This window comes from Podarcis bocagei (genome assembly GCF_964188305.1).
Source record: "Podarcis bocagei genome assembly, chromosome: 2".
NCBI lineage: Eukaryota > Metazoa > Chordata > Lepidosauria > Squamata > Lacertidae > Podarcis > Podarcis bocagei.
The window spans coordinates 20966035-20981043 of NC_138126.1; the positions used below are offsets into that span (position 1 = coordinate 20966035).

The following is a 15009-nucleotide window of genomic DNA, read 5'->3' on the forward strand; positions in this document are numbered from 1 at the left end:
GCCCCCCCCATTCCTCTCACGGCACATGTGTGATACACACGCTTCGCCCTAATGCCTCCTGAAGCATCTTAGGCTACGAGACGAAGGGATGCTCTCCTGCTAAATGCACACTCACTGATTACAGGCACATACTTGGGAGAAACAAGAACTAGCCTTGCGTGGAAAAAGAAGCATCCCCTCTACTTCTCTTCCCTTCTCCCCTCGCCCCCACCCAAGGGCCAGGCCCATGCTTGCTCCCCTAAACCAAAACCTAACCAGGGACCCAGCTGAGGAGAGCTGCACTGAGGCGCATTCGTGGGAGCCTCCCCCTGAATCTTCCCAGGATCAGGAGGACTGTATAGATTTGGAACAGTGGTTTGCAGAGGAACATAGTTCATAGTAATAATAATAATATTTTTTATTTATACCCTGCCCTCCCCAGCCAAGGCCGGGCTCCATGTTGCTAACAAGCAATAAGAAAAACAAGTTGAATGACTACAACTTAAAAACAAGGTTAAAATACAACATTAAAATATTGAAACATTAAGATATTAAAACGCAGCCTCATCACAGGAGAAAAGAAAAGAAAGAGGGGGAGGGAATCAAATTGGCTCCAAGCCAAAGCCCAGGCAGAACAACTCTGTCTTACAGGCCCTGCAGAAAGAAATCAGATCCTGCAGGGCCCTGGTCTTATGAGACAGAGCTTTCCAGCAGGCCAGAGCGAGTGTTGAAAAGGCCCTGGCTCTGGTTGAAGCTAATCTAACTTCCTTAAGGCCCAGGACCACTAGGGTGTTGCTATTTATGGACCTTAAGGTCCTCCGTGGGGCATACCGGGAGAGGTGGTCCTGTAGGTACAAGGGTCCTAGGCTGTGAAGGGCTTTAAAGGTCAAAAGCAGCACCTTAAATCTGACCCTGTACTCCACTGGGAGCCAGTGCTGCTGGAAAAGCACTGAGTGAATATGCTCCCATGGCAGAGACCCCGTGAGGAGCCTCAATGTAGCATTCTGCACCCGCTGGAGTCTCTGGGACAGCTTCAAGGGCAGCCCCACATAGAGCGAATTACAGTAGTCAAGCCTGGAGGTGACTGTTGCATGGATCACTGTGGCCAGGTTGGGGCGGGAAAGGTAAGGGGCCAACTGCTTGATGTGGCGAAGGTGGAAAAATGTCGCCTTGGCTGTTGCTGTAACCTGCACCTCCATGGAAACTCTTCTTAATGGAAGGCAATGGCACTAATTGGGCCCCCTCAAGATAAGGGAGTTGGTCCCTCATTCCCATGCCATCCCGACCCAGCCATAGGACCTCTGTCTTCAAAGGATTTAGTGTCAATTGGCTCCAATGAAACTATCCAGCCACAGCTTCCAAGCATCTGGTCAGTGTGTCCGGGGCCAAGTCGGTGTGGCCATCCATCAGCAGATAGAGCTGAGTGTCATCAGCATATTGGTGACAGCCCAGCCCAAAGCTCCGGATAATCAGGGCAAGGGGGTGCATAAAGATGTTAAGAAGCATTGGGGCGAGGATTGCGCCCTGCGGCACTCCACACACCAAGGAGTAATGTGACGACATCTCCCTCCCTAGCGCCACCCTATGTCCCCGACCAGAGACCAGCCATTTACGGGCTATGCCCTTTATCCCCATGTCAGCAAGGCGGTGGTCCAGAAGATCATGATTGACCATGTCAAAGGCTGCTGACAAATCTAAAAGAATCAGCAGTCCTGAACCGCCTCGATCCAATTGTCTACGGAGATCATCTGTTAGGGCAACCAGAGCAGTCTCGGTCCCGAAACCAGGACGGAACCCAGACTGAAATGGATCTAAATCCGATGTTTCCTCCAGAAACCTACCAAGCTGTTCAGCAACAGATATGGAAGATTTTAAACTGGGCGGTAATTGGATAGGTCTAAAGGATCTAGTGACGTTTTCTTTAAGAGCGGACACACCACTGCTTCCTTCAGTTCCCCTGGGAATGTCCCCGTGCCAAGGGACAAATTGATAATTTCAACCAGGGGGTTCACGCGACATCTGGACATGCCCTAATCAGCCAAGATGGGCACGGATCGAGGAGGCAGGTGGTGGGCCTACCAGCTTGGAGGAATCTATCCACATCAGCAGGGAATATCCGATCAAAATGGTCCAACACTGGACTCGAAGACAGTCGAGGGGCCTCCAGTTCAGTCAATGTATCTAAATTGGCAGGGAGGTCACGGCGGAGCAACAGGACTTTCTTCACAAAAAAGCTCGCGAATGCCTCACAGCTATGGGTCGAATTTGTGCTTAAATTTGGTTGTCCTCCTAAGGACGTTATCGACCTAATTATTCTAAAAAGTTGTGCCAGGTGAGAGCTAGCAGATGCAATGGAAACTGCGAAGTAAGATTTCTTAGCAGCTTTCACAGCCATCTCATAGGCTTTCATAAGTGTCCTATAAGATGTTCTTGAAACTCCGTCACGAGTCCGTCGCCATACTTGCTCTAGCCGTCTCACATCCCGCTTCATTTTCTGGAGCTCTTCAGTAAACCAAGGGGCCCGGTTTCGATGGGGTCACAGAGGGTGCTTAGACGACCTCATCGATGGCTGCCAATAGCTGGTTATTCCAGTCCTCGACAAGGTCATCTAATGAGTCGCCAGGAGGAGTAGGGTCCTGCAAGGCCTGATGGAATCTATCAGGATCCATCAGCCTTCATGGGCAAGCCCAAATAGGCTCGCTACCCGAGCAGGGGAGGAGCGGGAAGCCAATCAGAAGGCAAAAGCTGGGAAATATTGGATGGGGAACAGCTTGGAGAAGAAACTCGGGGGGGGGAGATAACAGATTCACTGTCTCTGGAAAGCATCTATCCGCTTTCCCCAAGGTCAAGGAGAGTTGCAAAAGTGGCAGAACAGAAAGCACAGCGGGTACAGGCTCAGGTTAGGAGACGCAGAAGTGACGGGGGTGACTAGGGATGTGAGGGGGTGGACTTCTTCATTGGGAGCACCGCCATTCCTAGAAGACGGGTTCTTTGTTCTCTCGCTGGGATCATAAAAGTTTCTAACGGGTAAGAAGACTCCTTTCCCTTTGTTCTGCTTATCTATGGCCAAGGGGGAAGGAAGCCAATTCCCTGAAGCCTGACAGATGCTGATCCACAAGACAAGGCAGCCCATCACTTTGGCATTGAAGGGCGGAGGTCAAAACTCAACAGATTCATCACAGACCTTGAACATTCCAGATTAACACTCTCCCCCTTTTTATCTAGCAACAACTAGCAAGTTATTTTGTACATTTACTATATGTGACTTGTCAGCATCGCCCTTGAGCCACCAACTGGACTCATCCACTTCAGCCCCGACTGGGCTAGGCGAGCTGGGTAGCACTTCCAGAGACCACCTTCTATACAGGAACAGGTCAAAGTGCTATGGACTCACAGCTTAGAGTTGTGAGCACCGGATTCACTCCAACAAGACAGTCGTCGTACAGCAGAGTATAGCAGAGCATAAACGACTCGGAGAGCAGCTCTGTAGAATATCTTCTTTATTCTATCTACAACTATAATACACAACTATATACAGAGCTAAATGAGGTCTAAATGAAAAATGCTGAACTGCACTGAGTTTCTGCAGCTGCTCTTAGCAGCAACCTTATCTCAGTGTAGTGTAGTGGTTAAGAGCGGTAGTCACGTAATCTGGGTAACCGGGTTCGCGTCTCCGCTCCTCCACATGCAGCTGCTGGGTGACCTTGGGCCAGTCACACTTCTTTGAAGTCTCTCAGCCCCACTCACCTCACAGAGTGTTTGTTGTGGGGGAGGAAGGGAAGGAGATTGTTAGCCGCTTTGAGACTCCTGAAGGGGAGTGAAAGGCGGGATATCAAATCCAAACTCTTCTTCTTCTTCTTCTACTCTCTCTAAAACTCAGTCTCTCTCTCTTTGATGTGAGGTTGGAGCGAAATAAGTAGAGAGCAGAAACCGCCCCTCCACTCTAGAGAATAAGCAGAGAACATCAGCAGATTCTTGGATATGGGAGGGGTGAAATCTCCTCATTACTTTAACACATATATGTGTGTATACAAATTTCAATACAAACACCAGAACATCACACAGGTTCCATGCATTTAAAATTGATTCCTGTCTTTATGAGTTTCTTGATATGAAGCAAAGAGTGAAAACTGAGTGGAACACTGCATACATTTATATGGCTTTTCATCTGTGTGAATTTCTTATGAATATTAAGGAAGGTCTCCACTGCATCTGCAGCTCTTTCCACATTCCCTACATCTGTGGTTTCCCCCCTGTGTGAGTTAGCTGATGTTTCCTAAGGTGTCTACTTTGACTGAAGTTCTTTCCACACTCCCTACATTTAAACAATTTCCCCCCTATGTGAGTTTGTTGATGCATTCTAAGTGTTCTACTACGACTGAAGCTCTTTCCACATTCAATGCATTTAAATGGTTTCTCCGTGTGAGTTTGTTGATGTCTTCTAAGGTGACCACTACGCCTGAAGCCCCTTCCACATTCTATACAGTTAAATGGTTTCTCCCCTGTGTGAGTTTGTTGATGTATTCTAAGTGTTCCACTACGACTGAAGCTCTTTCCACATTCAATGCATGTAAATTGTTTCTCCCCTGTGTGAGTTTGTTGATGGCTTCTAAGGGCTCCACTTTGACTGAAGCTCTTTCCACATTCAATACATTTGAATGGTTTCTCCCCCGTGTGAGTACGTTGATGGCTTCTAAGGGCTCCACGATGACTGAAGCGCTTTCCACATTCAATACATTTAAACGGTTTCTCCCCCGTGTGAGTTTGTTGATGTATTCTAAGGGCTCCACGTTCACTGCAGCTCTTTCCACATTCAATACATGTAAATGGTTTCTCCCCCGTGTGAGTACGTTGATGTTTTCTAAGGTAAGCACTACAACTGAAGCTCTTTCCACATTCAATACATTTAAATGGTTTCTCTCCTGTGTGAGTTTGTTGATGTATTCTAAGTGTTCCACTACGACTGAAGCTCTTTCCACATTCAATACATTTAAATGGTTTCTGCCCTGTGTGAGTTCGTTGATGTATTCTAAGGTGACTACTTCTACTGAAGCTCTTTCCACATTCAATACATTTGAATGGTTTCTCCCCTGTGTGAGTTCGTTGATGTATTCTAAGTGTTCCACTACAACTGAAGCTCTTTCCACATTCAATACATTTAAATGGTTTCTCCCCTGTGTGAGTTTGTTGATGTATTCTAAGGTGACTACTTTGACTGAAGCTCTTTCCACATTCAATACATTTGAATGGTTTCTCCCCCGTGTGAGTTCGTTGATGTATTCTAAATGTTCCACTTTTATGGAAGCTCTTTCTGCACTCCATGCATTCAAATGTTTTCTCCCCCATATGAGTTCCTTGGTGTATCCTCATTCTTCCACAGTGACTAAAGTACATTCCACATTCCCTGCATTTAAACTGTTTCTTTGTTCTTCCCAATGAATTCACAGATGGCTCCGTAGAATTCTGACCATCGTCTTCCTCACCTGTTTGGGAGTGGGGGGGGGGAGAGAATCCTGTTAAGACTTTTTAAAAAGACAAGAAAGGAACTGAACACATGTGAAGTCCCATGTGCACCTTCTCTTATTTTCACTCCATTGTCCACTGTCTCCATGTTCCAAATTTTTAGGAATAAAGATGAGATAATGGCAAGAGCAACCCATGATCATGTCAGAAATCAAGCCTTTATCAGGAGAAACTGTCAACACTCCCAGGCACCCGGCTTGGTCTCCTGTTGACCTCCCTGTCTGCATTCCTCAGCAAGATCCAGGCAGAGGTCGCGATAGGCGATCCTTCTCAGCGTGAGAATACCCCCCCTCTTTGTTGCCCCCCCGGCAGGGGAAAGAGACAGACAGAAACGTATTTACATGCCTTTATTTCTGTCTTTGCAGCGTTGCAAAAAAAATGACTGCTCTCTTCAAACTCCAGCAGTCGAGAGACAAACACTTCCTGTACAGCTCATATTGCACTCTGAGCTAATTCCGGTGCCCTCTGTTTCCCACGGACAGTCCCAACATCATGTGATGTTTTCAAACTAGCAGCTCGCAGCTGCATTGCTTCTATATCGTAACAGATCACTCCATTCACACTTAAGAAAGCGCCATCATTTTATAATAGATATCTACGGTGGAACTGGCTTATAAGACACATCTGTCTTTTTCTTTTTCAAGTGAGGAAATGATCTCAGGCTCCAACAGCAGTCTCTCCTATGAGTAAGAAGTAAAACTGAAATGTTCTTATGCCACACGTAAGTGTAAAAATATTGCAATATATTAGACCCTAAACAGAGCCTACTGCATTGGGAAAAAGCCCACCTAGTCCAGCATCCTGTTTTCACAGTGGCCAAGCAGAAGCCTGTGGGAAACCAACAAGCAAGATTTCAGCCCAAGAGTCCTCTGCCCTCCTGTACTTTCCAGAAACTAGTATTAAGAAGCATTATTGCCTAGGACCACGAGGGCAGAGCACAGACATCAGTCTAATCATTTCTTTCAAGCTACCCGAGTTGCTGGCAGTCACTGTCTCCTGTGCTTCTGTTTATTCATCTTTTGCAGGCCTAAAAGGCTCATAAAGGTATTATGACCTAAAGGTATTTGTGGGCTGCAGTCTGACAAAGGGGACTCTTGATTAGGAAAGCTGGTGCCACTATAAACCGGTGAGTCTCTTTGTTGGTTTTGTGCACTTATTTTGAAATTTGTACCAAGGTTGTACCACTGTTGCTCCATGTAAGCTTATGGAGGGACAGAATTACAGGTCGGCGCCAGCGTTTAATGGCGGTCCTAACTCCGAGCTCCGGAGGACTGCTTCGCGAGTTCGGGTCTTACCCACTACGGCGAGTGGGGGACCCCTAAAATCACAGGCGCGGAAGCCTGGGAACAAGGAGACTCGGTGGGCACCAGAAGCGCCCCCCTTACTGCGAAGGAGCCTTTTTAAAGGCTCCGGAACGGCATCGGGAGAGCGCGGAGCTGAGAGTCACAACCCAGCTCGCGAAGCGAAGCCGCGTCGCCATGAACGGAGAGCGCCGATTCCTTCCTGTAAATTGAAATTGGACTGGAAAACCCGTGAGTAAGATTGAACGACTATTTGGAACCTTAAAATTTAAATCCGAAATTTGGCTGAAAACGGGGAAGGTGAAAATTAAGGAAGTCTGCCTTCCCCCGACTGCATGACAGATAAAGCAATGGAACTTTAAAGCTGCAACAGTATGAAGTATCCCAGAATTGTTTAAGCCTGGCATTGGATATAAATCTCCCCTCTAGCAAGCAGGGCAGAGGGGAGGAAAAAGTAATACTAGGAGCCTGCATGATTTACCGTATTTTTCGCTCTATAAGACGCACCAGACCACAAGACGCACCTAGTTTTTGGAGGAGGAAAACAAGAAAAAATATATTCTGAATCTCAGAAGCCAGAACAGCAAAAGGGATTGCTACGCAGTGAAAGCAACAATCACTCTTGCTCTTCTGGCCTCTGGGATAGCTGTGCAGCCTGCATTCGCTCCATAAGACGCACACACATTTCCCCTTACTTTTTAGGAGGGAAAAAGTGAGTCTTATAGAGCAAAAAATACAGTACTTAAAAGAGAAAAGCCTTCCGCTGTCTTAATCCCTTGAAACGGACTGCCAAATAAGATACCAGGGCAGTGAACTGATTTTAGAAACTTGTGGGAAAGTTACATGGTCGAAGTTTTGCTTGATACAAAGTTTTGGGACTTTGCTGTTACAGTATATTGGATTGTGTTGACAGAGTAACTACTGGAAAAAAAGTGTCGCAGCATATATATTCAAGTTTCCTGGTTTCTTTGTTTCTTACTTTTTTGCTTCCTTCACTTGGACATTTTGTTTTGCTCCCTCTAGAGGGCTGAAAGTAACAGTTGCAGAACACGGTTTAAGACAGTGGGATTTTCCATCAGGGAATTGTTCCTGTGGGAACATCCTTGGGACATGAGTGGCCCAGCAGAAGAGATAACTACCAGAGCTAAAGCTAAACAGCAGCAACAGCAACAAAAGAAAAGAGGCTCAATTTCAAGTTTAACTCCGACAGGAGCAGCTGGGCAGGAAAAAGTGACAGCTGCCTCCATGGAGTCAATGACACAGGCGTTACTCAAGATAAATCAATCTTTAGAGACTTTGACAAAGCAGAGTACAGAAAATTCACAAAAATTAACAGAACTAACAGCGAGATTGGACTTGAATACGAAAAGTGTGACATCTAATACAGAATCTATAAATAAGCTGATTGAAAAAAACTCTGCAACACGTAAAATCGCAGAGGACGCCAGAAACATTGCTGGAGAGACACAGGAGAAACTAGAACCGATTGCTAAAAAGGTCTATGAACATGATGCAACCCTGTCTTTGATGGAATTACAGAGAAAGGAGAGAAACCTGAAATTAAGATCAGTTCCAGAAAGTGAAGGAGATAGCCTTGTGGAGTTCCTTACACAAGAGCTTTCTGACTTTTGGCAGGAAGATTTGCAAGAGGAAGAATTCAAGATCATAACAGCATTCAGATTGGGCAGGAGACAGAACAGAAAGATTCCGAGGGATTGTCTGATTACTTTCAGATCCAAGGAAGAAAGAGACAAAATATTGAAACTACATTATCAAAAGGCCTTGGAAACTGAAAATTCTCATATACAAATCTTTAAGGACATCCCCAAATACATTCTTGAGGTGAGAACCTTTTATAAAGATCTGGTCTACCTGCTGAAAAAGAACAACATACTTTTTAGGTGGGAGTTTCCACAAGGACTGTCCTTTAACTACAAGGGAAAGAAAGTTAAGATAAAGACAATTCAGGACAAAGAGAAATTTTTGGAGAAAAACCAAGAGGATTTACAGAAGGGAACGGTAGACCCAACTTCAGAGGTAAAAGGAGTGGTAGATATTTCGAATCTATCGTTTGGATTGAATCTACCAACAGAGGAAGAGCAACAACTTGGTGCAGTGGGAGGTGTAATAGTGAAATAGCAAGATGGCCCTGCAATTCCTTAGTTGGAATTGTAATGGACTGAACATGCCTTTGAAAAGACGGCAAGTTTTTCATATTTTGAAAAAAGAACAATTGGATTTGATTTGCCTACAAGAAACCCATGTGACTAGGATACACAGGAAATTACTTATAAACAAAAGATTAGGACAAGAATTTATTTCATCGGACAAAGTTAAGAAAAGAGGAGTGGTCATCTATGCAAAAGAGAAATTGACTCCAAAAATGATGTTTAAAGATGAACAAGGAAGATATTTGGCAATTGAAATACAAATACAAGGAGAAAAATTACTAGTTGTTGGAATTTATGCACCAAACGAAGGAAAAGCGGAATTCTTTAAGAAGCTGCATGAAACTCTGATGGACTACTTGGACTATAATGTAGTAATTATGGGAGACATGAATGGTGTGGTTTCTACAAATATGGATAAAGCACAAAGACAGACAATTTCTAAGGAAGGGAGACTTCCGAAGACCTTTTTTGAAATGACTGAAAATATGGACTTGATAGATATTTGGAGAACAAGGAACCCTCTCGAAAGAGAGGGAACCTTCTTCTCTCAAGCAATGATGACCTGGACCAGAATTGACCAAATCTGGATTACTAGTGGACTGGCCCCAAAGATTAAGAAAATAGAAATCTGCCCGAAGACCTGCTCTGACCATAACGCCGTGAAGATGGAAATGAAACCTACAACAACTGGTCAATTTAGATGGAGGATGAATGACACCCTATTTCGAGATGAGGAGATCTACAGAAAGGCCCAAAAAACCTTGAAGGACTATTTTGAACTAAATCTAAGAACAGATGTAGAAAAAAGAGTGATTTGGGACACAAGTAAAGCTGTGATGCGAGGATTTCTAATTCAACAAAATTCAATAAAAAAGAGAAAGCAAAATGAGAAGAAGGAAAAGATCTTGGAAAAGATAAAAGAAGGAGAGAAGAAATTAAGATCAAAACCAAAGTCCCAGGAGATCTTGAGAGAGATTAAGTTATATCAGACACAATACATGGAATTGATGAATCTAGAGATTGAGTGGAAGATAAAGCAAATGAGACAAAAGACATTTGAATCTGTGGATAAATGTGGCAAACTTCTGGCCTGGCAATTGAAGAAAAGACAGAAATTAAATACAGTTACAAACCTAGAAGTGGATGGAAAGAACATATCTAAGCCGAATGAGATCAGAAATTGCTTTTTGAGTTATTTTAAAAGATTATATTCACAAGGACCGCAGAAGGAAGAGAATATAGAGGAATTTCTTAAAAAATATGGACTACAAAAAATCTCTCATCAAAGTAAGGTGGATCTGAATCAGAGAATAACAGAACAAGAGATAGAGGGTGCCATTCAGAATATGCAATTGGGCAAATCTCCAGGACCAGATGGATTCACTTCCAGATATTACAAAGCACTGAAGGAGTGGTTGGTACAACCATTAAAGGAAGTTTGTAATGAGATCTTAGAGGGGGAAAAGGCGCCAGAATCGTGGAAAGAAGCTTATATTACACTCATACCAAAGACAGAGATTGAAAAGACTCAGCTTAAGAACTACTGCCCAATATCATTACTTAATGTGGATTACAAAATTTTTGCAGACATTTTGGCAAAAAGATTGAAAAGAGTGTTGATGGAGAAGATTCATAAGGACCAAGCTGGCTTTCTCCCAAAAAGGCATTTATCAGACAATGTGAGGAATATAATAGACATTTTGGAACTATTGGAGCTGAATATAAATACTAAAGCTGTGCTGATATTTGTGGATGCGGAGAAAGCCTTTGACAACATTTCTTGGAGTTTTATGAAGAAGAATCTTCGTGGGATGGGGGTAGGCCAAAGATTTGAGAATGGTATGGGTGCGATATATTCTGAACAAAAAGCGAAACTGATTGTAAATAACGTAGTAACTGAAGAATTTAAGATAGAAAAAGGGACACGACAAGGGTGCCCAATTTCCCCATTGCTTTTTATATCAGTCCTGGAGGTTTTGCTAAATATGATTAGAGATGACCAGCAAGTTAAAGGTGTACAGGTCGGGGCAAAACACTACAAGTTAAGAGCTTTTGCAGATGATTTGGTACTTACTTTACAAGAGCCAGACACTAGTACAAAAAGGGTGTTGGAAATAATTCAAGAATTTGGCCAGGTGGCTGGATTCAAATTGAATAAACAAAAGACTAAAGTTTTGGAGAAAAACTTAACAGTTATGGAGAGGGAGAAATTCCAGAATGAAACAGGCCTGACAGTGGTTAAGAAGGTGAAATACCTAGGGGTTTATTTAACATCTAAAAATTTGAACTTGTATAAAGATAACTATGAAAAATGTTGGTCAGAAATCAAAAAAGATTTAGAAACATGGTCAAATTTGAAATTGTCAATGTTAGGCCGAATTGCAGTTATTAAGATGAATGTATTGCCTAGAATGTTATTTTTGTTCCAAACTTTGCAAATCCTTGACAAGATGGATTGTTTTAAGAGGTGGCAGAAAGACATTTCGAAATTTGTCTGGCAGGGCAAAAAGCCCAGAATAAAATTTAAAATATTGACAGATGCAAAAGAAAGAGGGGGATTTGCCCTGCCGGACTTAAAATTGTACTATGAAGCAGCAGCGTTTTGCTGGCTGAAAGAGTGGATGCTCCTCGAAAATACAGACATTTTGGACTTGGAAGGTTTTAATAATGCATTTGGTTGGCATGCATATTTATGGTATGACAAAATTAAGGTGCATAGGGCCTTTAAAAATAATATTGTCAGAAAAGCATTGTTTAATGTTTGGATAAGATATAAAGATTTGTTGGAAAATAAAACCCCTAGATGGTTGTCACCCTTGGAGGCTAAAGCATTGAAAAAGCTCAATATGGAGGCCGGATGGCCAAAGTATTTGGAAATTTTGGAACAAGAAGGAGATAAATTGAAGCTACAGAGTCATGAGAAAATGAAACCCAAGGTACGAGATTGGCTCCATTATTATCAAATAATGGAGGTGTACAAACAAGATAAGAAAATTGGCTTCCAGGTGGAGAAATCAAAATTAGAAACTGAACTGTTAGAACCCAATACTAAGAATTTATCAAGAATGTATAACTTGCTGCTGAAATGGAATACAAAAGATGAAACAGTTAAATCAGCTATGATTAAGTGGGCACAGGACATTGGTCATAACATTATGTTTGCTGACGGAATGGTTGTGGAACACCGGGATAAAATTCACGGCATGTAATGCCTTAAAGGAAAATATTATGAAAATGATTTATAGGTGGTACATGACCCCAGTCAAGCTAGCAAAGATTTACCATTTGCCTGACAATAAGTGTTGGAAATGTAAAGAATCTGAAGGTACTTTTTATCACCTTTGGTGGACGTGCCCAAAGATTAAGGCCTTCTGGGAAATGATATATAATGAAATGAAAAAGGTACTTAAATGTACTTTCCCTAAGAAACCAGAGGCCTTCCTCTTGGGCATTGTCGGCCAATTGGTCTTAAAGAGAGACAGAAACTTTTTTATGTACGCTACTACAGCAGCAAGAATTCTCATCGCAAAGTATTGGAAGACACAAGAGCTACCCACTCTGGAAGAATGGCAGATGAAAGTGATGGACTATATGACATTGGCTGAGATGACTGGCAGAATCCGCGACCAGGGGAAGGAGACGACGGAAGAAGATTGGAAGAAATTTAAAATCTATCTTAAGGACTATTACAAATTTGATTAAAGTTAAAATGTCGAGGCTTTGAGAATGAAAGGGTTACAGCGATATAAGATTAGATTGAAGGAAAGACTAGGAAGACATATCCCTGATAGAATTATTAGAAGTTGCTGAAAAATTTTGGACATTGGGATGCAGAAAGGGGAGGTATGGGGGAGTCCGAGAAACAAGGTTTATGAAAAAAAGGTTGTGGAATTATACGTGTTTGTATGTCTTTTTATATGTTTGTGTCAGAGCTGCTCCCAGATCCTAGCTCACAGAGGATCACGCTAGCCAGCGTTCACTTTATAAAAGTCTTTATTGAGTTACAGTTTCCATTTTCAAGCTGCCGCGTGCAGCTCTACGTCTTATAAGCTAGACCGGCGAAGCTCCGTCTGAGTCTCCGCCCCCTGTACACCAACTTAATACCCTAGCCTTACTCCACCTTTTCCGCCTGACCGTTCTTCTCTGGGTCCCTCTGCCCCCCGTGGTCTCTTCCTTCCTGGACTCTTCTGACGCTGACCCCCCGGACCCTTCTGTCTCCTTGCGTCGGGCTTTAGGACCTGGCTCCCTTTCCGGGCTGCTTACTGCGCCGCCTTCCTGTGCATTTGAACTTGGCGCACGCGCCCAACCTTCCACTTTCTGCTTTTCTTCGGACTCCTCCCCCTCGCTCTCTGTTTCCTCCCTTGCCCTCGCCTCTGCTCCTGAACCCCTGACATCCATCCCCCCCTCGAAGCCCCCCCTTCCCCCCTCCCCTCCTTCCGGTGCGGGAGCTGGGTGCTGCAGTGTCATGGGGACGAATGCCGGATACAGTTCGCTTCCCTTGGCGGGCCTCCAACTGAAGACTTCCGGTTCTTCCTCCCTGCGCTCGTCGACAACGGTCACCTCCGCTTCCATCTCTGTGCCTCCGTGCTCGAACCCAAAATCCTCCCCGTACATGTCCACGTCCGTCTCCGCCTCAGTCGTTCCCGGGTCCGTCGCTCGACCTGGAACCTCCAGCCACTTCCTGCGCCACTGTTCCTCTGGTCTATCGTCCCACCAATACGAGGGTTCTGAGGCAGATCCCGAGGGTGACCCCTCCGGGGAACGTGTGTCCAGTGTCGGTTCCTCGTCCGAGTCGAACCCCTGGAACGTGCTGGCTGAAAGCGTCGGTGTGAAAAGCCAATCGTCGAAAAAGTCTGCTGGCATGGGCCTGTGTGGGAAGAGGGCATGAAACTCGTCTTTGAGCAGAGGTTCCTCCAAAGCGTAGCCCGGCACCCAGCTGTTGGCACTGGCCGGGGTGCCCTCCTTGGCGAGAAGGTATTCTACTCCCTCTTCTCCCCATCTAGAGTCCAAAATCTCTGTGACCTCGTTGATGGGCTCCTCCTGTGGCACTCCCCCTTGCTCGGTTCCCTCTCGGAGCGGACTCGGCGCCGTTCCTGGTTCCTGAAATCTGTGTCTTGTAGGGAGTGAGCACCGATCTGTGGAACACCGGATGCATTCTGGAGCCCTCCGGAAGCGTCAGCCTGAAGGCCACCGGGTTGACCTGCTCTTTGACTTGGTAGGGCCCCAGTTATTTATGCCCTAGTTTCTTCTTCGCTAACGACCTGGCCGGCACCGCGTGGGCTGCCAACCAGACCCAGTCTCCCACATGGATCTCTTCGCCAACCCTCCTGTGTTTGTCCGCTTGCACCTTGTATGCGTGTTTAGCCAGCTCCAGGTGCCGCCGAAGCTGATCGTGGACCTCCTGCAACTCCGACGCGAACGCGTCTGCTGTCTGCGGCTCCCCCTCCCCCATTCTTTCCAGTCCCGGGAAGGTTCTGGGGTGCCTTCCGTTGTTGGCGAAGAACGGCGTCACCCCCATGGATACGTGCTTCGTGTTGTTGTAGGCGAACTCGGCGAGAGGCAGGTAATCCACCCACGTCGCAGGCTGTTGATTCGCATAACATCTCAGGTACTGTTGCATGATGGCATTGACCCGCTCCGCTTGTCCGTTGGTCTGCGGGTGTCTAGCCGAAGCCAGGTTGATCTTGACGTTCAGGAAGCCCATCAGCTTCTGCCAGAAGTTCGAGATGAACTGCCGCCCCCGGTCGGACAGTATAGACCGCGGCAGACCGTGAACCTTGAACACGTGATCTATGAACAGTTTGGCGGTTTGTTCCGCCGTGGCCACCTTCGCACACGGAATGAAATGTGCCATCTTGGAGAACAAGTCCACCACCACTAGCACTGCCGTCTTGCCCCTCGAGCTGGGCAGATCCGTGACAAAGTCCAGGGCCACTCTCTCCCACGGTTCGAACGGGGTTTGCAGCGGTTCCAGCAGTCCCGCCGGCGGTCTGTGTACTGGTTTGTCCCTCTGGCAGGTGTCGCACCTCGCCACG

The 15009-nt window shown here is 45.3% G+C and overlaps 1 protein-coding gene across 1 annotated transcript in view; it reads right to left on the reverse strand.

The window, feature by feature from the left end:
- Positions 1 to 4212: 4212 nt before the first annotated feature.
- The window catches only part of LOC308579786 (uncharacterized protein), a gene marked incomplete at its 3' end in the record, with an annotated part of 112493 nt that continues 101696 nt past the window's right edge, over positions 4213 to 15009 (reverse strand). The window contains exon 4 of the mRNA XM_081180719.1: positions 4213 to 5462. Coding sequence (XP_081036845.1) covers positions 4213 to 5462 — 1250 coding nt within the window. The remainder of the gene's footprint in view (positions 5463 to 15009) is intronic.